Source organism: Balaenoptera borealis (assembly GCF_965194805.1).
Source record: "Balaenoptera borealis genome assembly, chromosome: 12".
NCBI lineage: Eukaryota > Metazoa > Chordata > Mammalia > Artiodactyla > Balaenopteridae > Balaenoptera > Balaenoptera borealis.
The window spans coordinates 70,051,944-70,077,872 of NC_138869.1; the positions used below are offsets into that span (position 1 = coordinate 70,051,944).

Sequence of the window (25,929 nt, forward strand, 5' to 3'; positions counted from 1 at the left end):
TTGCTTTGCCTCCCTGCCCTATGGTCTGCCAGGAAAGGTAAGGGGACCAGGTGGAGGTCTTAGATAAAATGCCCCTCTGTGCTCCCAGCTGGAGATCTGGGTGGGCTGACGCCGGTTCCCGTTCACCACCACGGATGCAATGAGTGGAAGCTGGAAGTTTGACTAGTGAGAGGTGGCCTCTGAGGTGATAGCAGATAAGAGCCCATGACTTTGCTCTGTAACCAGGAGCGATCACGCAGCCTGGGCTGCTTGGCCCTGGACCATGGCCGTGATGATCAGTGAAAGTATAAGGCACTGTTCAAACAGGAACCACGATGAGGAAGAAGGAAGGGCTGGAAGTATGCTTTGAGTCACCTGGGATGGTTTTCCAGCCCTCAGCGGAGAGGATCTTTAGGAGAAAGCAGCCAGAGAAGGGTTCTGTGTCTGTGGGAGTTTAAACTTACTAGATAATGAAAGTGGTTTGAGAATTCCTACATGCACAGCTTGGGGTATTGATAACAGAGGTGAGAGCTTATCAGACACTGCTGCCAGCTCCCCCAGGAGGCTTTCGACATGGCCAGTCAGGACTAGGGTTGTTTGGTTAATCACAAAACTCTTTTAAAGGAGGAAGTCATTTTTAAAAAGGATACAAACGTTTTACTTGAACTCCAAAGGCGTAGGTGAGCAGGCTAGTCTTTTGTGGAGCTGAGGCTTTTTCTTCCCGTGTGGACCTGCTTATTTGGAGTTTTCTGTCCTGTTTATTACATGAACCACATCTATAATACATGATTGATTTAAACTTCTAGATTGAGTTTTTTCTTTTTAATTTATTTTATTTTATTTATTAATTTTTGGCTGTGTTGGGTCTTCGTTTCTGTGCAAGGGCTTTCTCTAGTTGTGGCGAGTGGGGGCCACTCTTCATCGCGGTGCGCGGGCCTCTCACTGTCGCGGCCTCTCTTGTTGCGGAGCACAGGCTCCAGACGCGCAGGCTCCGCAGTTGTGGCTCACGGGCCCAGTTGCCCCGCGGCATGTGGGATCTTCCCAGACCAGGGCCCGAACCCGTGTCCCCTGCGTTGGCAGGCGGATTCTCAACCACTGCACCACCAGGGAAGCCCCCTAGATTGAGTTTCTTAAAAGTAAAGCAAGAATTTGGCCACTTGGGAAGCAGACGGAGCACAGAATCCTTTTAGAAATTTATATGGTTTATTTCTCCAACAACACAATTCAAGGGCACATTTTTAAAAAATGATCCTGTTATTGAGTCTCTTCGAAGCCTCTACCAGGTTGCCACAGAAACAGCTTTTTGCACTTATTTCATCGCTTATGTAATGTTTAATTTTCTGTTTCCATCAACAAATAACAACCATCTTAAACAGTTTTGGAAGTGATCCCAACTGGTTCTTGATGAGCAGAACCCTCAGTGGGAGGAAGCAGAAGACCCACAGGTGTGCCTGGGAGACTCCTGCCCGCTGAGAACATGGTTGGCATTGGGCTAGTTACTGAGTAGCTAATTGGTCCGTCAGTTGAGTTGTTAAGAGACTTGCAGGGTGGGTGATGGGATTCCACAGCCTCTGCCTGTTTCCCCAGCTTTCTCTGAGGTGAGGGGATGGTGCCCACACCACGGCTTCTAGCCCTCCCCTCTCCTCCCTCTCCTCTGTTCGGTATTGTCCGGGGTTCTCTGTGCTCCTGCTGAGGAGCTGCCTTGTAGAAAGGCGTCACCTCCCTCACATGAAACTTTTGTCCTGAACGGAGAAGCAGCCTCCAGCTGAGCATCCAGGAAGTGAGCTATTGTTCACCCAGCAAGTTCCAAATATTTTCTGGCAGAAGGAAGCTGTTTCCCTCTGGTCTGTCCTTTAAAAAAAGAAAAAAAAAAAGGAATCTGGGTTTTGATTAACTTGTTTTTTGGGTAGAATTCTGTTTCTTTTGGAACCAGATGAATGTGAATCATGAGGGCAAACCCCTTCTAAGCTCTATAAGCTGAAATGAGCAGTGGAGGGGGACCGTGCAGACTCCTTTGCCTGGCCTCTGTGGTTTTACAAGGGCTGCAGGTGTTTCTTGGTGTAAGGAAGGCTTGCATCTGCTCAAGTGGGTTACAGAGTGAAAACTAAATGACTTTTAGGCTCAACCCTGTTTTCTAAGGACTTAATTTAAGAAGGCACTTTAGTACCTCCTGCTGGGGCCCCGGGATGTGGCAGGGCCTCAAATCTCCCAGGAGCAGGGGCAGACAGACACTGCTGTTGGATAAGGAGCAAATCTCTCCATCTGTGCTTATGGGAGCAAGAACCTTGTCATTCCTTCTAGGATGATGTCATCCAGCGAAGCCCATGTCTTTTAGGTGGTGCAGAGCTTGCTCAAACTCATGTCGTAATAAATTAATTCCTCATTAGAGTTCTGTTTGGGAACCAAACACTTCACTAAGACTCCTTACGTGCTGTCTCACATCTTTATAGGAACCTCGTGTTGAGGTCTTCATTTTGCCTTTGAAGAAACTGAGGCTTTAAGAAGACAGGTCAAGTAATTTGCCTGTAGCAATGATTGCATGAGTAAGGAATTTTTTCACATTTTATAGAAAGGGAAATTGAAAGAGATGTTAAATGACTTATCAAAGGTTCCACAGCTAATTAAGTGGACTTTTTTAAAAGTGGATTTTGAACTCAGGTTTCTTATTTCAAAGTTCTCATTCTTTCCATCAGTGTACACTGCCTTTCCAATGTCCTCAGTCCCACATATTTGAAATTCTACTCTGAGCTTTACTAGAGTAGAAGCTAGGCCCTAAATAAGCTGAATTTGGAAGATAATTAATCAGGCACTGGCCACATATTTCTACTCCTGTGATCATGTTATTGAAGTTAAAAGTTATTTAACTTTTCTCATGTTTGGTTTCCTCTTCTTTAAAGTGGGAGGAACTTTTTTTTTTTATTTTAATTTATCTTTGGCTGCATCGGGTCTTCATTACTGTGCGCGGGCTTTCTCTAGTTATCGCGAGCATGGGGCTACTCTTTGTTGCGGTGCGTGGGCTTCTCATTGCAGTGGCTTCTCTTGTTGTGGAGCAGGGGCTCTAGGCGTGCGGGCTTCAGTAGTTGTGGCACATGGGCTCAGTAGTTGTGGCTCGTGGGCTCTAGAGTACAGGCTCAGTAGTTGTGACACATGGGCTTAGTTGCTCCACAGTATGTGGGATCTTCCCCGACCAGGGCTCGAACCTGTGTCCCCTGCATTGGCAGGCAGATTCTTAACCACTGCGCCACCAGGGAAGTCCCCCCTGCCCCCCAGCTGGTTATGAGGATGAACTGAATCGCCGGGAGGGCAGTCAGGGGGTACTCAGTGCACGGCACCTGACTGAGAGAACTTAGCCCTGGAACCTGTCCGCCCTGGAAGGCTGGAGTCTTAACAGTGTTGATCCCAAGTACTTTCCAAGGAGAAGGGTACCTTGCTGTGAGCACCTGTACTTGATTTTCCGGAAAGATGACCTCCTGAAGTAGGAAAGGGATAATTTTTTTTCTTTGGCTGCGTCGGGTCTTAGTTGCAGCACATGGAATCTTAGTTGCGGCATGCAGGATCTTTTGTGGTGGCGCACAGGCTTCTCTCTAGTGGGCTTCTCTCTAGTGGGCTTCTCTCTAGTCGCGGCGCATGGGCTCCAGGGCGTGGGGACTCTGTAGCTGCAGCACGCGGGTTCTCTCATTGAGGCACGCGGGCTTAGTTGCCCTGCAGCATGTGGGATCTTAGTTCCCCGACCAGGTGTCGAACTGGAGTCCCCTGCACTGCAAGACGGATTCTTAACCACTGGACCATCAGGGAAGTCCCAAGGGATAATTAAATAAGCTCTCGTCATGGTCCACACACCTTTCCCTTGCAGTATTCTGAGGGTGGATTTGATCCCATTTTATTGATTTCAGGCTGTAGAGCAGGGGTCCCTAACCCCCGGGCCACGGCCTGTTTGGAACCGGGCCGCACAGCAGGAGGTGAGCCGTGGGTGAGCGAGTGAAGCTTCGTCTGCTGCTCCCCCATTGCTCCCATTACCGCCTGAACCCCCTCCACCCCTCCCCACCCCCAGTCCGTGGAAAAATTGTCTTCCACAAAACCAGTCCCTGGTGCCAAAAAGGTTGGGGACCGTGCTGTAGAGGATACAAATGTATCCTACTAGCCAAGTGTCCTAACGTGCTCCTTGTCATGCTAAAGCAACTCACAGAGGGATCAGTGTCCTTTGAGTCTGATTATATGAACCAGTTTCCCAGGGCCTGTGCCTCCCTGGGAACACTTTGATAATTGAGTTTTCAGACTGTCAAGACTGGGGTTAGCCTGGGTTCCAGAATAGAGAAGGCCACACCACAGAGGAGCGGGGCTGAGAGCTCTTAACCCTGAAAGCTTCGTGACTCAGAATAATTGTGAAGTCAGCTTTCCCACATTCCTTTCTCTTTGTTTCCTTTGCCTATTGGGCATGTCTCTGCTTATTAGCATGTTGAGCAGAGTTCATTACAAATGATGAAGCTCAAACCAGTATTGATCTTACCATTTATTATTCTCTAAAGGATTTGATCCTAAAAGAGATTTTTGTCCCAGTATTTTATTCTGAAAAACGTCTAATGTACAGAAAACTTGAGACTTTTGAATAGTGAGCGAATGCCTATATATTCACTACCTAGAGCCTAGATTCTACATTGAGATTTTGCTGTACTTGCTTTATCTCATATCTATCCATCCCATCAAAATATAAAATAAAATCCATTTTATATTTTGATGCATTTCAAAATAACTTGCAAACATCAGTACATTTCATTGCTAAACATTTTAACATGTATATCATTACCTAGAGTTTGGTATTTGTTTATAGTTTTGGGGGTGGGGATTTATACAAATAAAATGCATAAATCTTGAGTCTACCATTCCCTGAGTTTTGATAAATGCATACGTTTGTGTGACCCAAATTCCTGTCAAGATACAGGAATATTACTATCACCACAGGAAGTTCCCTCGTGTCCCTTCCCAGTCAATCTTTACCCCTCCCCACCCCCAGCAACTACTCTTCTGACATTTTCCCAATCCTGGATATTAGTTCTGCCTATTCTAGACCTTTATATAAACTAGAGCACATACTGGAATCAGTGCAGTATGTGCTCTTTTGTGTAAGGCTTATCTGAAAGATTTTAACTAGTGCTTTAGAATGAATTTAGGGGACTCTATCAACTTCATCTATCCAACTTCTTCCTATTTCACAAGTTCAGAGATACTTAGGAGTGGCAGGCTGCAGGAAGTCTCTGGGCATCTGATGGTTACTGGTAGTGTATTTGTATCAAGCATATATAATTTTTTTTTTAACATCTTCAGTATATATAATTTCGTACTCAAAATTCTCCATTTGTCTCCCCTGATATTACAAGGCAAGTGTTCCCCTGCAGAATCTGAGGAGCCAATGGATATAGGACCCCTTTCTTTCTCTGGCCGCACTGCTGAGGAAATCAATTCTGAGTGGGCGCTTAGAGTGTTTTCTTTGGGCTACTTTAATCCATAGCCATACTAACAGTGCAGCACACTGTAGTGAAACTCAGGCTGTGGAAGAACAGGACCAACAAGGGAAGGTTACTTGGAAATTGGTGGTGGTGAAAGCAAAATTGAAGAAGGACCAAGAGGCAGGTTCCCCAGTGTTTGAGAGAACTGCAGCCTTTCTGAGTGGCTTCCTCCTCATTCCTACCCTCCTCACCCAAATAAGCCTGCTCCTGGACAGAAAGTAGATTGCGTAAATTGGACTAGAACCCAAATACATAATCCTCATTAATCTTTTAGAGTCTTGTCCCACTTATTAAAGCCAGTACTTGGCGAATAACCTAGAGTTACGTGGCAGCAATAATAAGTTAATTGGAATCTAGGTCTCCCAACTTTTTTTCTTCTTTCAGCAGTTTCTTGGGGCTTTGAGTTAAAGAGTGGTTGTATAGTAGGCTGTTCTAGAATGAGAAGGTCACTTGGCAGGTCTCATCTACTTTCTGCCAAGTGGCAGGTCTGGGGCACGAGCATCGGTCAAGGAAAGGGCCAGCAGGTAGTTGTGGGGTGTGCGATGCTTTGGGGAGCAAGGCTGGTCTCAGCCACTCAAGAGGTATGGGAACGATAAAAATGAGGAGGGAGAAGGGGAGTTAGAGACTTAGACTGAGGTCACGGGCTTCCAATCTTGGCCAACATAGCCTGGGGCAAGCACACCTCGGGCTTGGGCTTGGGCTTTCCTTTGAGCCTGTGTCAGAGACAGAAGGACAGAGACTTTTGAAACAAAACAGCTCTGTGGTCTCCCAGTCTCTTAGGAAAAGGGGGATTGAGAAGGAAGGTGGCAGCATAAAGGGGATTCAAATGGGGATACAACAATAAATATGGTAAAGATCCAAGGTCCCCCCAACCCCATGAGACTCAGACTAACCTTGCTCTGTGGAAAAGAAGTGACTCATTGTTAGTGGAGCTGCCTCGGAAGGGACAGCCCTGAGCCCGCTGGCAGATCTGTATTCATCCCCTGCTGTCTTCTCCCCTCCCCCCACCCTGTCCCTCTCCTAAACGCAATTGACAAGGTTAGAAAATCAGGACAAATAATTTACTTCAATCCATCTTTGTCTTTCCCCAGGCCTTGTGCAATTCAGTCTGGGGAGAGAGGGAACAAATAACTCAGACCCTGGTCGGTGACCCTTTTTCAAATGTGGGGAATCAAAGCCCACTCTAGGCTGAGGAGTGCCTGTCGGCTGCTGAGCCCCAGAAGACAGAGATGGTGATGCATTCTTATGTGCTCGCTGGGCCTGGGAGGCAGCGTCAGCAGCATCAGGGTGCCCTGCACAGCCGAGGGGCCACCTCCGGTGTCGTCGGTCACCTGAGGGCAGGGGCTCGGGGCCTCTGGGGAGGTCGAGGAGGCGAGGGCTCGGCCTGTGCTCCCGGGAATGGGGGGCGCTGTCCAAGCCGGGCTGTCTGGCCCTGGGGAGAGGGTCTGCCCCCTGGTCCCCGCCAGAGGGCAGGCTCGGCCCCCCCACTGGGAGCAGTGCCATCAGCTGGGGGCTGGGCGTCTAGCTGTGGGGTAGCGCTTCAGCATCCTCACCTGAAAAATGGGATGACACGTTTCCTTGGCAGTGAGTCGAGGCTCTGAGGGACTGTTGAGAGAAAGGGCCAGCTGGTAGTCGTGGGGTGTGAGGTCACTGTGCCAGCAACTCAGGGAGGTTGGAAAAAGATAAAAATGAGGAAGGAAGGGGAGTTAGAGAATCTAGACTGGGGTTCAGAGTGTTGGCTGCCTTTCCCCTCTTACTGTATCAGTGAGGTGACTAGCCTGGCCTGGGCATTTAACAAATGGTAACTTGTTTGTTACCCGGCCCCTCCATGTGCCAGCTCTGTGCAAGTCACCATGTGGCCTCTTAAAGAAACAGTATGAAACGGGGTTCTTACCTTTATTGGTCCTATAGTGTCTCTGGGACACACCATAAAACAGCTAATCGGGAAGTTACAGTGCAAGCACAGTGTGTTTCTGGGCCAGTAAAGTATTAAGTGTTGGGGGCAGAGAAGGAGAGGTAGACGGTGTCTCCAGCCCTGGTGGTACAGACCCAACGGGACTGGTGTGTTTTCCATCTGGTGGCAGGGTCTTTGGGAGCTGATAGCTCTGCAGGCAGCAAAAGGGGGTGGCGGGGAGTGTCTGACGTCAGGCACCAAATTCAGTTGCCGGTCAATTCCAGAAACATCTCCCTTCAGGTTCCCATTTGCACCAAAAGAAGGTTGGAGAAAGGCAATCTCTTTCTCTTTCTCCTCTCAGGCCTCAGCTTATGACCAGACTGATTCCTGTTCCCCTGATGTTCTTGCAGTGAGAGCCCCTGAAAATGCCCATTGCTTCTCACTTGTACCACCTCCTAGGAGGGAGGCTCCCCACGGGCCTCAGAGCCATGTTGCACTGAGGCTGTGGTTCTCCTTGGACCGCCTTTATCCAGCGCACCTCCTGGGGCACAGAAGACCCATCAAAACCTAGGGAGGTATTTCTCCCCGCAGCAGCTGTCTTCTGCCCCCTGCCCCCGTGACTCCCAGTGTCCATGGAAAAGCCTAGTATAATCTGAGTTGCTCTTGGCAGCCAGGTTATGGTGACCGGAGTGGAGCCTCTCTGGATATAGAATGTCACTTCCCGTTGCCAGCCTGTGGGCATCCGGGATCCTGTGTTCCTAACAAGCAGATGGGAGAGGGCCTCAGTGGCAGGATTTCTAGTGTTTGGTTTTGGTTCTGTTTTTAACCATACAGGGAACACATTTTATACAGCCCTAGTAGGGGAAAAAAAAAGTCTAAATGGAATAATTCTGAATACTTGCTGAAAATGGAATATTTCCAAGCATTTTTTGAATAGATGAGTCCATTATGGTGATAACTTTCAGGCTTTACTTTACTAAACACAAATATGAGCTCTCTATAGAGTTCATGTGAAGCACAGTATTTTTTTTTTTTTTAAGATTTTTTGATGTGGACCATTTTTTAAAGTCTTTATTGAATTTGCCACAATACTGCTTCTGTTCTGTGCTTTTTTGGTTTTTTGGCCCGGAGGCATGCAGGACCCCAGCTCGCCTACCAAGGATCCAACCCGCACCCCCTGCATTGGAAGGCAAAGTCTCAACCAGTGGACCGTCAGGGAAGTCCCAAAGTGCAGTATTAAATCATGGCCATTTCCCATCTCTCTCCAAAAATGTCATGGATCCCAAACAATAGAAGAAGAAGAGAATGTTGAACTGTTCCCTTCTGGTACATTCCATCTGCCTCTTCCCCTGACATTCCCCTGAGATGCAGAATGTTTCTGGGAAAGCAGCCTAATCAAATTGTTTTTTAGCTCAAGCCTAAATGGTTAAACTACATGAAGTGTGTAGATCAGAACGGTATCTGTCTCCTATGACCGCTCCTCTGTGTCTAGACTGAAATGACCATATTCCCCCTTCGCTGGTTCTGGGCCCTGGGGGTGTGGCAGGGGGAGGTGATGAGGTCCCGCTCCTCCCTGTGTCCACGGACTGGCTGAGGGGCTGGGTGGGGACCTGCCAGTCTCTGCCCGCGCAGGCCCGCTTCACTGCCACTTCCCTCCTAGCCCTGTGCTTTCACCAAGGCTGGAAGGGGTCCTGGGTTGCAAGCTGTTGGAGAGCTCTCAGTTCCTCTATAAACTAGAATCTTCTCAGCTGGACTTAGCTACTGCAGTTCACAGAAAACAAAGCACACTTTCTAGTTTGGATGACATTGGTTCTGAGAGTGCCCGGCTAGCACTTCCCAGCTGGCCTTCAGGCTGAAGCACCCACAGGGCTGTGGAAGCTGAGCTTTTCACCTGAGGGTGACCCCTGGGGCAAGCAGGAGGGAACGGAGCAGAGAAGCAGCAGCAGCAGAGGAGCAGCAGCGTGTCCAACTCTGCTCACTCTGACTTCCAAATGTCCTTTGGCAAAATGTCATGGGTTGAGCAGCCAGGAGATACTGATTGGACAGGCCAGCCAGGGCTTTGGGTGTTAGGTGATTATGATGATGATGAAATATATAATGTAGGGCTTGACTTTATTTCAAAAGACACCTTGGAGTCACCTTCCATTTCAGTTTTTCCCACCCTGACACTCTGTGTGGCCTTGGGAAGACAGCTTTTCATTGTTGGCTCTAAGTAAATGTAAACTGCTCTTTGTCTGTCTGTCTGTCAGTTGCCTCTTTTACCATGAGCCAGACCCACGGGGAAGAATGGCAGATAAAACATGCTTGATTCCATCCGTCCTGGTGCTTGCAGTGGTGATTCTCCCACATTTACCCACTTTGGCCTGGAGGAGGGATCCAAAGGCTGGTAGAGCCATTCCAGGGATAAGGACCCAACCCCCCATGTAAGAAAAAGTTTCCTCACCTCGAGCACTCTACTTTTCTCTTATAAATGCAGAAAAGGAAAAAGAAGGCACATCAGCAGATACCTGTGGAGTGCCTGCTCTTTGCCCAGCTTTGAGGCTGCTGAATGAAATCTGAATGTAATGACTGATGTGTCATTTAATGCCAGGTTGGGCCTTGCAGCCTGGCGGGGGGAGGGGGGGGGGAGTTTATCTGGAAGGTAAGAGCTGTCTTCACATATCCCTAAGCCTTTCCTGTGGAGGAGGAGATGAAGTTAGAAAAAACGTTTAAATCTGTAGAAAGACAAATGTTATAACTTGGCGCTTTATGCAAATAGGGTGAACTGACTGGGAGAGTTAGCAAGTGCCCCATCTCTGGAAGGTCTTTAGCAAAATTGGACATGGCGTGGGAGTGTTGGGGTTATATGACCTGTGAGGTCCCTGCTGCTAACTCAAGATTCTGTGCCTGGAAGGACTCTCAAGAAATCACTAGGATATCTTACAGATATCCTTGCACCTGGGTTCAAAGATGTATGTGAAACAGTATTCACTGTAGCACTGTTTAGAATGAGAAAAGATTGGAAACTCCACACGTGCCCAGCCGAAGACTGGTTAAATAAATTATCATATAGCCTTACACAGGATGACTATACCTCATCCGTTTAAAAAAAAAAAAAAATGTTCTTTATGAACTGTGGCAAGAACTCCAAGATGCATTATTAAGTGGAAAAACAAAGATGCAGAACAGCATATATGGAACGCCTCTATCAGTATGGGTGGTGGTGGAATACATTCATATATTTGCTTACTTGCAAATAGATCTGAGGGATGCTTGAGAAACTGGTTATACTGGTTGCCTCCAGAGAGAAGAACTACAGGCAGCTGGGAGACGGGTAGGAAGGAGACTTTTCTCTGAACAACCTTTTGCCTGTTTTGAGTTTTGAATCATGTGGATGTATTGTCAAAAAATAAATATAAGCAAAAATACATTTTAAAACTTTAAAAATAAGTTTTACTAGGTCGGAGCACTGTGGACAACAGAGGGGAAGTGGGAAGCAAGCTAACCTTTTATTGAGCATCTACTATGAGCCAGGTCTTCGGCCAGATGCCTATGTACATGATACTTTTAATCCACACAGTCCTTTATGGGAGGCAGTATCCACCCCCGATTTTATGGATGCAACACTGCAGCGTTGTGGGGTGGTGGGGGAGGGAAGTACCCTCCTGGCTGGCTGGGTCGTTGCCGAGTTGCACCTGAAATGGGCAGGGCCAGAGAAAGGGATGCTCTGGGGAGGGCTGGAGGGAGGGGGCCTTTTCTTTAAGGGGCACTGCAGACCTGCCGAGGCACTGCCTGCTTCTGATGCCGGCCTCTGGGCTGCCGGCCGATAAGTCGAGGCACACCCTCCGTTTGCTGCACGGGTCAGATGTGTTGTTTCCTTTGCTTTCGCTGAGCTCAGGGATGGAGTTAGCAGTGTGCATTAACAAGCAGTTAGGTGACTGCTGGAGGAAAAGACCTTCCTGTGCTCCCGGCTGCCAGGGGAGAGGTGGTGTTTACCCTATGTTGTTCTGCCGGGTGTCAAATGTGCTGCCTTTGCCTGCCAGCTGGAGGCTGGCTGGAGAGCTATTATTTTTCTGATTGTCAGACCTGAGGCTCCTTACTTGCACTTAGAGGAAAAAACATCCAAGCCCTGGTACAAAAGGTCCTCTTTTCCTTTCTTTGGAAAAAGAGCAGTGAATGAGCTCATTATCACTGCAACCCAATTGGGGTTGGGGGGGCTCCTCCTCGCTGTCTGGGCCTGCCCCTGGCCAGGTTTCTGGGAGCAGGGGGCTTAAATCTGGCCCAGGGTGACCAAAGCCAGATGGCTGGGACAGGTGGTCCATATAGGGGGCAATGCAGGAGACATTTGGATGCTTTGAGACCAGCTCTCTCTGCTGTGGTCCAGAGGAAGGACAAGTATCTGCACCTCTTCTCCCCTGAATGCAGAGCTGCATCCAGGACTGCCGGCCTCCAGGGATCAAATGATCCTCCATTCAGCGTTATGTGCCCATTCAGGTGCTCTAGAAAATGTCTCCACACCTCAGAGCTGGCAGTCATGCAATAGCAATTATCTGTTGAATGCTTGCGAATTGCCAGGCACTGCTCTAGGCGCTGGGGGTATAGCATGGAACAAAGCTGGCAAAGCCTCTGCCCTCATGGAATTTAGATTCTAGCATGAGCAGTGAAGGGTGCCAGCACTGGCCTGCTCTTGCACCCTCTGCCCAGTTTCCGCTGGGTCTGGAAGAGCTGGAGGGTGGGGGGACTGACATATAAACTGCCTTGGAAGGGAGGCTCCTGGGCGTTTCCAGCAGCTGAGCTCCGATTGTTACCCGCTCACTCCCTTCAGAGCTCGTCTTTAGACCCTACGGGGCTGTGGCCAGAGAAGAGCCTTGCTTGATCTGAGCGCCGTGAGCTCTGAAACCTTGCAGGTTGGTGCTGGACCTTGGAATCGTCTGGAAGCGACCCGGAGGCCTACCCCGGTGTGTGCGCTGACGGTGAGCTGGCAATGTTTGACTCGAGCCTGACAGCCTTTCCTTTTTGTTCCTCTTTTCTTCCATCTCAGATTGAGAAGATCATGAGCTCTATTGGAGAAGGGATCGACTTTTCTCAGGAACAGCAGAAGATCTCAGGTATGGTACCAAGCAGCCATTTTCCCCGTGGAACACCATCCTCTGGGTCCTTTCTAACTCAGGTTTTTCCTCTGACGCAGAAGACAGACATTTGGGGGGGTGAGAGAAGTCAGCCTCAGACCACGTCACTCTCTTACAATTCGGAATCTCATGTGTCCACACAGCCCATCTAGCTGTTATTTTAGGAGCCATGACTCCTTTTACATAGTGGAGGGAAAAGTGTACAAATTGAATTTTAGGCTGTCTATTAGGAAGCCCTTTTATAAAAAGTGAACGATTGTCACTTATTCATCATTGTTTTCATAAATGTAGGCTTTCTCTGATTGGCTTAATGTGGAGTGCTCCTCGTGTTGGTCTCCCAGCTTCCCAGGCGGCTCTGGCACTACCTCTTCATGGGCACGTGGCTCTCGTTCACCTGATCCATGGCAGCGGCAGAGCGCTGGGTTGGACTGTTTAGCCTGCATCGCCTGGAAGGGTTGAATCTGCTGTTTCCTCCTTGTGTCTGTTTCTCCACTTTTCCGTTTACTTAGGCACTCATCATTTTTACTTCAGATCACTGTTACTTGGGGTGTTCTTTTCATCTCAAAGCCCTACAGGTGAGGCCTGCCTCTATTTCCTTTGTTTGAAACAAAGGAACTAGGGAGGCCATACCTGCGCTGTTTTTCTTGGTAATAGGATTATGGTTGTGTTACTTGCTCAGGTGAGGTGGCATCTTAAAGGTGCCTCCCAGAGCACCTGTTGCACCCCTTCCCCCAAGCATCTGAAGACAGAACTGCCACCAGTGCATCTGGGCTGAAAGCAGCTTGGGAGCCTGGCCTCTCCCCCTTATCGGGGAAGGGCCTCTCTGCCCTGAAGGGGTGGCTTCCTTGTTCACTCAGGAGGCTCCATCCAGGATTGACCTGTGAGCCCTGAGTGACACCTCTAGTTCCTCCGTGGGCCTCTGGCCCTGGCAGGAAGTCTGAGGGATGGGGGCAAGTGTGCACGTCAGGGAGGAAGTTGCTGCTGAGGCCATGGGGCTTGTGGAGAGAGCATGGGCTCTGGAGCCGCAGCCCTGGTTCAAATCCTGATTCTAGATACCTATGTGTCCAGGGCGAGTCGCTTACTCCCCCCGAGCCCACAGTTTCCCATCTGCAACATTTGGATATAGTACTTCTCTCTTATGTTTGTTAAGAATGAGTAATATATACAAACACTTGAGCTAAAGAGGTACTCAGTAAATAGTAGCTATGCTCATTTTTCTCCAGGAAATGATTACTTCCTCATATCGACAGACCTGGAGAGGAGGGGCGTCTGCCCCCCTGCCTTGTCTCCCTCCACCCTTTTTCCCACTGGGTTCCTGGAGACACCCTCCCTTCAGCCCTGTTTCCCTGGGCTCTAGCAGAGAGGGTCTGGTTGGGTTGGGTTCATCTTTGCCAGTCTTGGATTATGCTGAGGGTCTGCACAAGTGGCTCTTCTGGCTAAGAGTTTGTGGCTCTCTTTCCAGGCACTTGCCTACACGCAGTCCAGGGAGCTTTCCTTCTGTCGTGGTTTGCAGGCTTTTACCAAGAGCGTGTGTTTGTTGGGAATAGATGTTCAGGACCGAGACAAACACTGTTGCCATGTGCTTTAGGGGCAGCAGGTATGGGTCTGATGCAGTCAGCTCAGTTGAGGCTGCTTTCTGCTTCCCTGTACCCCTCTGCGTCTGAGGAGGCTACATCAGTTGCATGTGCTTGAGAGATTGGGGCAGAATCAGGCCATTACCTCCTGGCTTTGATAAAACAGGAGTGTGGCAGCCCTTCTGGAAAACACTCTTCTGGAAGAGCCCTTCTCCTTGGAGCTGGTGACACTGAGCCCTTTCCTTGCCCTGTGGGCCCCACTTTCCAATCCTCACCCCCCACGAACTCATGTGAATGGCAAGAGTTGGTCCAGCTACCCCCCTAGGTTTCTGGATCCCAACACGCAGTTTTGTTTTAGCAGCATTGAGTTGAGCCATCCTCCATACCCCAGCTTAGGAAAGTCAAGGGCGGGCACAGGAAGGTGGCCATGAGCAGAGGGTGCGTCCACCCGTGCTGCAGAGTCCCAGCTCGCAGTATCTGCACGGCGGCCAGGCTGTGAAGGATGGAGAGCGTGGGCCCAGGCCTGCCTGCAACCTCTGTCTTCTGTCTGATGGGTCGGGAGGGGGCTTTCCCCAGGACCTCGGGGAACACCAGCCTTCAGCTCAGACCAGAGCAGGTTTCTTGTTTATTCTGAATGACCATTGTCAGAGTTCATGTTGTCCTTGGGCTTCTGGATCTAGGAGAAGAGACCTGGGCTGTGGGGTTGCCATCCTGGGAGGAGGAGCAGGCGTGCCAGCTAGCAGCCCTTAACTAAGCATGGGATTGCCTGGTGTGACTGGTTTTGCAGAGGGTTGTGTCCTGAAGGGCGAGGCCCCAATATGGCACTTGAATCTCACTCCTCTTTTGGGCTGTGGGCCTCCGAGTGGCCAGCGCTGGAGCTGGTTTCCCGTATCCTCGGCAGGCATGTTTTACAACTCATCCCACTGTCAGGAGTCCAGGGAGGGCGAGCCTTCCCCCGGGCCTGGGCCACTCTGGCTGCTGTCATCAAAGGCCTGTTCTGTCTAGCCAGCAGAAGAGAACGCTTGGCTTTCTCTTGCTGGAGCCAGCCGTTTAGCTGTTGAGTAGCTGTTAAATACAGGCTCCTCTAGGGGCCTGATCTCCCAGCACACAGAGCCCCTTCTTCACCAGGGCCACCAACAGCCTGTTGAGATGCAGGTGCCTCCCAGCACGTTCACAGGTTGACACGTGGTCCCTGGGTTTGTGTCTCTGTACACGTTACCGTTTTTGTCTCCTCAGCTGTACTGGGGGTTTGGTCCTGGTTTCCCCTTGTCCTTGGTGCCTCTCCTCCCATGTCCTCCTCCCCCAGATAGTGAATGGCCTGCTCTGGGCCTGGCACTTCTCTGCTGGGCTCTGACGGCCTGGAGACAAGTCTCTTCCCAAGTTGTTTGGTGTGCTCACCTGAGGACTATCAGTTGTAATGTCCTTATTTTGTCATCTGTTTTTGTGATACCGCGCGGCTTATCTGCCTGGCAGAGAGGCACAATCATTCCTGAAGTGGGGGTGGGGGTCACTTAACCCGTGGGCTGTGCCCTCAGGACAGTGTCCTTCCTCTGTCCCCTCTCTGGCTGTCCTAGAAACTATCAGCCAAAACTACAGAACTGTTCCTTCTCTATTCTCCCTGATAAGCTGTTTCCAGCCCCTGGAGCTGGAGGTAAAGTTTGGCCGTCTCTGACTTTTGTACGCGTGTGTATTAGGCAACAGCAGATATTGGAAAATCTGTCCTTTTGCTCCAGTGCTGGTGCTGCTGTCTCCTTCTCCCTCGGTGGCAGAAGCAGCAGCTTCTGCTGCGATGTCCGATCCCTGATGTATTTTCCTGAGTGTGGAAGGGAGGAGAGTGTGGAAGGGAGGAGGGGGGGGAGGGGAGGAGGGGGGAGGGCCAGACGTTATGAGAGCGAGCAAGGACTGTGGAGCCGGCAGCAGGCAGCGTGGAGCCCAGGAGCCTTTAGACAAAGCATTCTGCTGCGGTTCTGGACGCGCACACATCCACCAGCAGCAGGCCAGACCACGGCTGTCCGGCCGGGGGATTACGAGCAGGAATGAATCAGCAGCCGGGGGACACTTGACATCAAGGGCATACAAGAGCCTGCCGCTTAGGTTCCTGGAGCAGACGGCCCCACTCCAGGGCAGGGGAGCTCAAGCAGCCCCCAGGCTCGGCATCTCGCAGTGCTGCTGCAGTGTGCATCGGGACCCTGACCACCATCTGTTCAGCAAAGGACAAAGGAGAGGGGGAGCCTGGAACAGTGGGTCACCAGGGTCTCCTAGACAACCAAGCCACTTGGGCTTGGCCTGCCCAGAGGGGCAGAAAGTGCCGGGAACAGCATAATGACTTTCACCGTGTCAAGAGTTCTCCGGAGGTGATGTTTTTATAGTTGGTTCTTCTTTTTCCTTCCTTGCACCTCTTCTTCCCTTTTTCCTTTTTTCTTTTATCTGTTCTTGCCCACGAGAACTGGAGAAGTAGGTGGGGTTAAGGCGTTCAGCTCAGAACATCCAAGGTCTGCCCGGAAGGGCTGAACTTTTTTCCTCCCTGCACCAGCACGCTCCCCTGTCCTACCTGAGGAGCGGAGCAAATGCATGTCTTCCCCTCCCTGCTCATCCTCAGAGGAGGACAGCAAGATCCAGAGACCCTGGGAAGACAGTTGCTGTCTTTATCACTCAGCCAAAGAGAGAGCAGCGCAGAATGGGAATAGACTTGAGCCACCACAGCTCAGCTGACGGAGGACCGCTTCCTTTCTCTCTCCTTTATTGGGTTGGGCTTTGTCTTCTTTAGCCAAGAACTGGATCTGCCCGCCTGCTTTCCAGCCGAGCAGGCAGGCCAGTCACAGGAGCAGCTACCGTCGGAAGAGGAAGATGAACGCCCAGCCCCCGCCACACAGCCCCGCCCGGGAAGGCGGCCCCGCGGACAGCGGCCTGGCCCGGGAGACGCCCCGCTCGCCGGCAGCCGGAGTCTAGTTGGGGACCCGGCTCCCGGCCGGAGCTCCGGCCCATGCGCGCGCCCGCCCGTCCGCACCGCGCCGCCTTGAGCCTCTGAGCACGAAGGGCCGGTGGCCATGGTTTGCTTGTTCCGGGACTGCTGGGGAAAGACAAGTAAAAGTCTCCTTTCTCCCCGTGCCGGGTTCCTGCTGCTTGTATTGCATGCGCTGGCTCCCCGTGACCGTGAACGGAGTCCTCGCTGTGGTCGCTGTGCCTGTGTCCCTCCGCTGCATGAAGAGGCGCGCTCGCCCCTGACCGGCCTGTGCTGCAAGGTCGCGGGACTTATCCCTCGTCCCCGGCCCTTTCTGGTGCCCGTGGGGACAGACTTTGTGAAATACCTCCGTGGAGGCGGACGAGCGCCAACCCGGAGAGCGTTGGTGCTTGGCTCCCCCGACCCCTGGGCGGCGGCCGTGCAGGTGCTGCGAGGCCCCGGAGCAGCAGGACCCAGGGGGGCGCGTGAGTGGGCGGTGGCCGCCCGGTGCTCTTGGCGCACCCACGGAGGAGGGGCCGCAGGGGCCACCGCTCTCCCGCCTCTAGTACAGAGTGTGGCTGCTTTATGGTAATGACTATGATGTGGCAGTGCCATCTGTCTTCCTCTGAGTGCCGCTGCTACCGCCTCAATGGTTTTTCCCTTTTCAAGCGTCTGCCGATTCCTCTCTCGTCAGGTTCGCGGCCGCCGGAGCAGAGCGTCGGGGAGTGGCTGGAGGCCGTGGGGCTGCAGCAGTATGAGAGCAGGCTGCTTCTCAATGGCTTTGACGATGTCCGCTTCCTGGTGAGTGTCCAGGCCCCGGGGGAGACGCTCCCTGCTGCCCAGGCCGTGCTAGAGTTGGAAACTGTACGTAGACCTGTGTCTCGGGGAAGAGGGAGCTGCATGGCTTAGACCCAGGGCGCTCAGCAGAGTGTCGCCTGCTTCCTCATCTCCGCTCCGGACACGGCCCTGTGGGGAGAGCTCTTTGCAAGTTTGCGTCCGAGAAGGGGTGTCTCTGATGCACCCATTGGCCCCATCCCGTCTCTCTTTCGGACCCCAGGCAGTGGGTGGCTCCGAGCATTGAGGTGCACGGGACGGCCGGGTCCCCCTGGCGACTCCCCTTCCTATCTCAGCCGGACACCAGAAGTTCCGTTTGTTCCCCGAAACTATGCCGTGGAGCCCGTAGTCACTGAAGCCGGGAGCCTGGTCTCCCTCAGGAAGGCTGAGTGTCTGGCGGGGCCGTGGCCTCAGAGGTGGCCCAGATGAGCGGCTGAGCTGGGGGTGGGAAGGATTGCTTCCTCTTCTGAGCTATAACTTTGCACGCTCTTCTTGCAGAGCACAACAGCTCAGAGAAAAAGAAAAGAAAAACCCAAGTGTCTTTTCTCAGGCTCCCCGTGGAGTAGGGGCCCGGCTGGGACCCTGGGCTCTGGACCCAGCGCTCCCTGTGTCAGTCCAGCAGGCAGCTCAGGGTGGGCTGCCTGTGACCATCCCTCTCCTGGAAACCCTCCCGAGATGTCCTCATGGGTCGGGTCTGGGCTTTGGCTCCGGCTCCCAGGCAGCCCCAGCTGCCCCAGGGCAGGTGTTGAGCGCAGTGGTGACGACAGAGCTGACACGTCTTGTTAGTGCTCTGTGTGCGGGCAGTTGTGGGACAGTGGTTTGCATGTATCCACTCATTGACTCTCCCAGCAGCCCTGAGATGTGCGCTCTTATCAACATCTCCGTTTTCCAGATGCAGAGCAGTGGAGTGTCTTGCTCACGCCCACAGCTCCAGGAATTGGTGGGGTAGGAATGTGCGCCTGGCACTCGGCTCTGGGAGTCCTGCTCTAACCACCGTGCTGCACGGCCACTTTCTTACTCGTGGATGAGGGGAGTGGGAATGGAACCGTTGATATGCTTTAAGTCGCCCTGTTGCACGTGTTATGTCAGGAGCTGGTTTGAGGCTCCTCCTTGATTCCTGGCGGGCCTATCCCCCCCCCCACTCTGACAATTCCCGGAACGCAGTCCCGGGTGGATGCTGAGTTGCCTTCACTCCCTGAAGCAGACCTCTGACCCCCCAGCTCCCTCGCTGCCGTGGTTGAGGGGTGGTGGTCGGTCGGCCCAGAGCTCCCCCGCCCTCTCCTGTTCAGAGTGGGTCTCTGTGGGCTTCTCACCAACAAGGTGGCATTGGGTGCCTCCTGAGTAGAGGGCCACCCAGGGAGCTGGCCTGGGGCTCCCAGGGGAACCCTGACTGGGACCGCTCACCTCACCTGGGCCGTCTCCATCCTCGGGGCAGACAGCGAAGGCTGCTACAAACCACCTTTCCAGAACCAGCTTCGGGCCAGTTATTTTTCAGCTTTTAAAAATCTTAGGTTTTAAAATTATTTTTTTTTAAGTTGAACTGAGTATATTTATAGTTGTTGTAAACTAATCCCTGACTCACCATGTTCTATGGGGAAGGCCAACAAACCCAAGGTGGAGGTGGGGGTTCAGCCAGTGAGTGAGGACACTTAGCCCTTGGTGCTGGGTGTTGAGGGGCCTTCCCTCTCTGAGCGCTGGCCATCAGATGGGCAAGGGAGGGTGGCCGTGGATGTCACAGAGTGTCCCCTCCCTAAGCTTAGGAATCTTAGGGGCTGAGCTCTTGACTTCTCACCCCTCCTCCTGCTAGTTTGGAAAGGCTAAGGTTCCTAAGCCTTGAATATCAAGACTCCTTTAAAAGTGCTTCCCTGTCACCCCTGTACTCTGACCGGAAAGTAGCTGGGCGGGCCCTAGGCCAAACATCCACGCAAGATGCAGGGCCTCTGTTAGAACACGTCTGTTTCTATTTGGGAAGGGCACTCATTGAGGGAGGCCAGCAGCTCAATTCTTCCAGGGCCTTCCAGGCCCCTCCTGCTGCCCTGGGTGCGAGCTGTTCCTCTCTCTCCTCTCGGTTCTGGAGGGGCAGCTGGCAGGCGGAGTCCGTGCAGGAAGGAATGCTGATTACACCGCAGCCTGGCCTGTCCCTTCTCAGACCTCAAGTGGCCTGAGTAGCCATGCAAAGTGTCCTGGGTAATTGCATGTAAGTTGCCAGATGGGCCACAAGGCTAATTAAGTTTTAGCAACCAGAAAAAAGAGGAAGAAAACACACAAGAAGGGAGCATTTTTGTTTAGAAACATTCCCTCCTTGCATATGGTATAACTTACATCATGTTAGCTGTGGTATTATCCCCGTGTGGTTTGGTTTCCAATAGGCTGTAAATGTTTCCCTTAGTTTTGAAATACCCTGGAGACTCTTCTACAAGATGCACAAGTGGCTCCCAGGAAGCCATCCAGACTCTAGATGTAGTAGGAACATCTGGAAACTGAGGGCTGCTATGGAATCTCCCTGTGGCGGGCTCCTCCGAGCTGTTGTGGGAGGAGTATAGGGCATTTGAGGGGGGTCGTGCAACTCCCTGTCAAGGTGGAAGGAACTTTAACATCGTGTGGTCTCATCATCCCCTCTGTGCCCGAGTCCCTTCCAGATGAGCTCTGCCGTGATGTTTTCCCAGTAACGGGCTTCTCCACCTTACAAAGGCATAGCCCATTCACTCTCTGCGTTGCTCGGTCTGGTTTAGAGCATTCTTTATATTGAGCCAAAATCTATTTCCTTGTGGCTTCTGTCCATTGAACCAGGTTTACCTTTTGGGGCCACACACAACACACTTAAGCCCATTAGAAAATTGAAGACCTCTGTCACGGCCTCCTGGGTCCTGTCTTGTCTAAGCTCAACACCCTCTTTCTGTTGGCTCTTCCTCCTGTGATGTGATGACTGAGCTGGACCAGCGAGCATTGCACCTTGAACTTTATTCACACCCTCTTGTCTGCAGGCAGAAAGGGCCTCTGATTTGCAGGAGGCAGGGGCAGGGCAGCATGGTCTGCCAGGTGCTCGATCCCAAGGCTGATGGGGCTGACCCCAGACCCTGGGAGAAGGGGCGGGGAATCAGGCTCACACATCTGCCGGCCAGCCCACCACACTGGCTCGTGCATCAGAGCCAGTTCCATTTTTTTCACCACAAATCTTATCCACAGGAAATGGGCTTTCTCGGGAGAAGGGAGGAAATGCAGTTAATCAGCGCGGAAGAAGGTGATTTGTGGTTGGCAGGTTTGCAGCTCAAGCGCGCTGGTGCAGGTCTCTGTATTTGGGACTCGGCCTGCCCTCCCTTTACGGAAGTGTTCATTGAGTAAATGGCGGTGCTCCTCACGCTGGGGTATGATGTGGACATTTAAAAAATGTTTTTAAGACTGTCTGATGTGGAGGAACATTCACCTTGGAGTGTTGAGTGAAGAAATTGAGACACAAAAATCCATGTGCAACATGACCTTAATTTTCAAAAAAGAAAACATCTAGAGGTGCAGGGAGTGAGCCAAAATGTTTTCCACAGTCAGTTATCTCAGCGATTATGGGTGGCTTCATTTTCTTTTTTTGGAGTGAAATAAATTTTCTGCATTTCCTACAATGAATGGATCTGAAATCAGAAAAGCAGATAATGTAGGAGCCTTAAGGAACTTGACAGATGAGCTGGGAGAAGGGAGCACACAGCGCAATAGTAACAACAGAGCGGCCGAGTGTTAAGTGCTGCTGCGGGGAGGAGGCCCTGCGCTCACCCAGGGTTCACCGCCTGCCGGGCACTGAGCTGGCGCCCAGCCCTGGGGCGGTTGTCCGTCAAGTTGCAGACGGGGCCGCTGGGGCCCAGAGGGTGGAGGCACTGCCAGGAAGTGGCAGAGCTGGGATGCTAGCCCAGATCTGTCCAACTTTGAACCCCTGGGTTCTACTTGCTGTCCTGGGGGTTTTGTAGAGGTCTGCAGGACTTGGAAAGACTCCAGGGAGAGGCCCACACTGTCTGTGGTGAGGGGGGAGTCTGGCTCGAGGTGCAGAGAAGGGCAGGGCCCTGACTGGGCAGCAGAGGTGGGCTGGGCCTGACTGCGAGGGGCCTCGAAAGCACGCTCTGGGGGAGCCCCGAGGTCTCAGCCCTGGGCCTGGGGGGCGGGGTCCTGTGGCTGTGCCCTCCCCAGGCAGAGCTTCCCGGGAGTCATGGTGCCCCTTGACAGCAGGGTTGAGTGGAGAGCGGGCACATGGGAGGTGGTTGAGGCTGGGTGTTGGACAAATGGAAAGCGGAAATGAGTCTGGCAGCGGGCTCGGGATAGGCTGGAAACAGAGACTGAGCCGGCAAGCCCGCTGCCTCTTAGGGGCAGCGTCGGGGAGGCCTCGTGCTACTCCCATCCATTTATTTCTTCACAGGCTTCTGCCACATGCAGACAGCCTTCCCCTGTTTTCCTGTCTGTTTCTGAGACTGTGCCAGCTCCCAAGAGTGGGAGAGAGATGGCAGGTGAAGAGGACCGAGCCCTGCAAGAGCTAAAGGCATAAGCTCGGCAAGGAGGTCCTTCTTTATTGGCTTCCGTGAAGCTTTCCAGCTAGGTCCCCAGCCCCCCGAGCTTCCCTTCCTGCTCCTGTTCCCCAGATTAGCCGCACTCTTCAGCCCCGAAAGCCGGCTTCATGTGCGCAGCCGGCTGTGCCCTTGGGTTCCCACCCTGGCTCCCCACGCCATCTCCTCACCGCCCCCCTCCGATGTCCCTCCCTTTGTCTCCTTTGCTCCCCACCTTCAAGGGGCCGCTGCGGGCACTGCTGTCAGGATGCCTCCCTGCCTCGACTTCTCTGCACTAGTTCTGGCCCATCTCTGCAGAGCACTCTGGGAGCTGACTGCTCAGTGGGGTGTGGGTGTGGTAGGGGCTCCTGGGCCCCAGCGTGTAGCAGGGCCTGCCTGAGAGGGAGAGCTCCCTCAGCCGGGTCATTGGAGGGGCAGTGGAGCTAAGGCTTGGAGAGGAATGTTCTTAGACAAGTGTGGATCCTGCCTCCGGGACTAACTCAATTCTGTGGTCACTTAAGAACTTAGCTCCTCAGTGTCCCAGGAGTTGAGGTGGTTCCTCGTCTCTGCTGGGCCCTTGAACCTTGAGATGAGAGCCAGGCTCCCTTTGGACCCCTTTCCGGGCGCGTGTGCTCTCTTGCTCTCCCTGGAGTTATTCAGAGTGACAGCGGCTGGAATTATTCAGGATCCAGCTCTACGTGCCCCCGGTGCTGCTCTGGCCTTCTCCGGTCCCCTTCACAGTGGAAGGGAGTTTGAGAACTATTTGCATGTCTGTTGATTTAACTAACTGCACCTTAGGATGGAATTGGACTGGTGAACACACCCTGTTGATGTAGCTTCCAGTTGCTGATATCCCAGTGTGAGCAGCAGCAGGGGGTTCTGTGCTGGCATCTCAGCACGTCCATTGTGTTCAGTTAGTAGACCACCCCCCGCCCCCAGTGTACACGTGCAGCAGTGCAGGGGGCAGAGCAGTGGGGCCCGTGTGTCTCTGTCAAATGTCAGTTATAACTCAGGTGTCCCCGGGCATCCCTGAAGCCCATCTGTGGACTCCTGGGGTCCATGGACAGCACTTTCAGGACTCTGGGATTAAGTCATTGGCTCCAGGCTGCTCCTCAAGTAGACAGCTGAGCTGTGGCTGGAAGCTGGGTCTCCTGGGCCCAGAGCAGTGCCTTCGCCTCCCACTCTGGTCCCCATGCCCCCCTTTCACCGGAAGATGCTGAGACTGGGCCACAGGCTCAGCACATCTTCCAAAGTCAGAGCCAGTGGGCTAGGCCAGCGCATCACTCGAGGTGCCCGTTGGGTCAGGCAGACCATTCCATCCGCCCACTGTGTGTTGTGGGCTGTTCTGCAAAAGGCTGGCAAAGGAGTTGGTGGGGCCCAGACTGCACTAAGCTCTCGGCACTGGCTTGGAGCTACCGGAGCCCTCTGGACCTGCAGCTGCTGCCATCACCACAGGCCAGCGGCAGGTGTTCTTGCCCTCCACCCTCAGGGAAGGGCCAGGCCCGCGGGCAGCTGGCTGAAGCCACAGTTAAGGAAACTGGATGGGGCAAAGCTTAGGAGAAAACACGGGGTTCTAATTACTCGCACTGAGAACCAGCTGAGAGTCGGGAGACCTGGGTTTCCTCCAGGCGCCCCTGTATGATTTTGGGCGGGTTGCTCTGCCTCCCTCCCTGTCTGTCCCTGTCCCATGGAATCTCATTTGACTGCTTCCTTCTGCACATAAGCTCTGAAGGGGGCACAGTGTTAGCTGTGGTCACACATAGCAAAGATCGAGACTGACCGTGGCCGTGGCCGTGTGTGGGAACGTAAGGTTGTGATTTCTCTGCAGCGGAAGCAGAAATCGGCTTTGTCCTCAGATCCATGAGGTAAAGCCTGCCTTGGGTGGTCTCGGATCCAGGCCCTTTGACTCTGGCTGACCTGGGCTTGGCTAGTTTGCACTGGTGATTTGGGGGTGAATATGGCATCTTGACCTCAGATGAGGCCTCAGAAAGGCAGGTGTTTGGGGGTGACGGGCAGCAGATGGATGGAAGGATGCTGCTCCTGCTACAAAGAGAAGGGGGACACCGGGGACCTGCCTGGGAGAACAAGGGTCACGAGGGGTGTTGCCTCCCTGAACGCAGGAGGAGAGCCGTCCCTGACAACCCTTCCCTTGAGACTGACAGGGGAGAGGAGGGATCTGGCTTCAGGAACTAGGAGCTAGTAACATTTGCACTTCATCCTCGTCTTCTTGGAACTAGTTGCTCTCTGTCACCATCGAGTTCTGTCTCTCCAGCTGAGGACAGGGCTGGGCCGGGTAGAGGTGGGGACCGTTAGGAGAGCAGGGGCTGTGGGTCAAGGCTGAGCTTCTCCTGTTACTGAGGCTGCTGAGCGTTTTATAAGGCCACCCGTGAGCTGGGGGAAGGTGTCAGTTTGGGAAGTTCTGTGACCAGGTTCCAAGGAGGCAGGAATCAGCTGGGCCAGGCAGCAGTGAACAGGTGAACACAGGAGGAGCCAATGAGTGCCGGTTCCTACCGGCAGGCCAGCACTCAGCACCGGGAATTCGTTGTTTAACCTGGACAGGCAGGTGGCTTTGTTCCTGTTTATAAGGTTCTGACTTTGTAAGGGATTTGAACCCAGTTCTTATTCCTTTATACCACAGCTGCCTTGTGTGGTGCACAGAAAGCCCTCAGCCCCTGGATGAGTGGATGCGTGATGCTTCAGGGAGCATGGCTTCTATTTTCCATCATTATTAAGATTTTTAGGCCACAACAGTGAGCAGCAGCAGAGCCTTGCCCCTCCTTGCTTCCTCCTCCCTTTCCCAGTGCTCCTTCCTGCTCTCCCTGGGCCGGCCCGGGTCTGGGGCTACGGTCTGGGCGAGGAAGACTCGTGTGCTCATCCCTGTCCCTCCTGGCTCACCCACCAGCGTGCACGTGTGGTCACTGCAACCCCAGCCTGGGAAGGCGGTCCTGGCTCAGGCCAGGGTCCTGTGCCATGTTCAGTGACCCTCCCCCCAGATGACCATGCCCACGACAACTCCGTCGTTGTGGCCAGTAACATGTTCTGGGGATGGTAGAAAACTACGTGCAGAGAAGGAGCCAGAATGTCCAGTGGCGGGTGAGATTATTGGAGGCCCATGAACTAGAGAGTGTGCAGTGGACGCAGGTGGTTAAGTGTCATGAGGAGGTGTGTGCACGCAGTACGTCAGCATGTGAGAAAGCAGGTTAAATAAATAATACATATACCACAATCCCAACTTTTGCTTTTTTTTTTTTTTTTTAACAATAAAAGCTTAGAAAAATACACTGAAATGCTAGAAGTGATCCCAATCTCAGTTTTTAAAAAACATTAAGCCACTTAGAAGAATTCATCAGAATGGTAACCCTGGGGTTTGTTTTTCCCCCCAGAGGTAATGGATTTATAAGTGGCTTTTACATTTTTCTTTGTACTTTATTAATTTTCAGAATTTTTTATAATAAACTTATGTAACTTTTCTACTCAGAAAAAAGTTTTATTTATTTATTTTGTTAATATGAGGGAGAGATAGAAGCAGGGCCCAGTGGAAATCTACAAAATTCTGGAAGGCAGAGAGGCAGCAT

General features: G+C 52.4%; 1 protein-coding gene across 15 annotated transcripts in view; it reads left to right on the forward strand.

Annotated features, from left to right (window-relative positions):
- ANKS1A (ankyrin repeat and sterile alpha motif domain containing 1A) overlaps positions 1-25,929 on the forward strand; it is a 191,712-nt gene that overhangs the window by 148,117 nt on the left and 17,666 nt on the right. For all 15 annotated transcript variants that reach the window (XM_082345045.1, XM_082345037.1, XM_082345048.1 and 12 more), the window contains 2 exons: positions 12,398-12,464; positions 17,695-17,801. In XM_082345045.1, the coding sequence (XP_082201171.1) occupies positions 12,398-12,464; positions 17,695-17,801 (174 nt within the window). The remainder of the gene's footprint in view (positions 1-12,397; positions 12,465-17,694; positions 17,802-25,929) is intronic.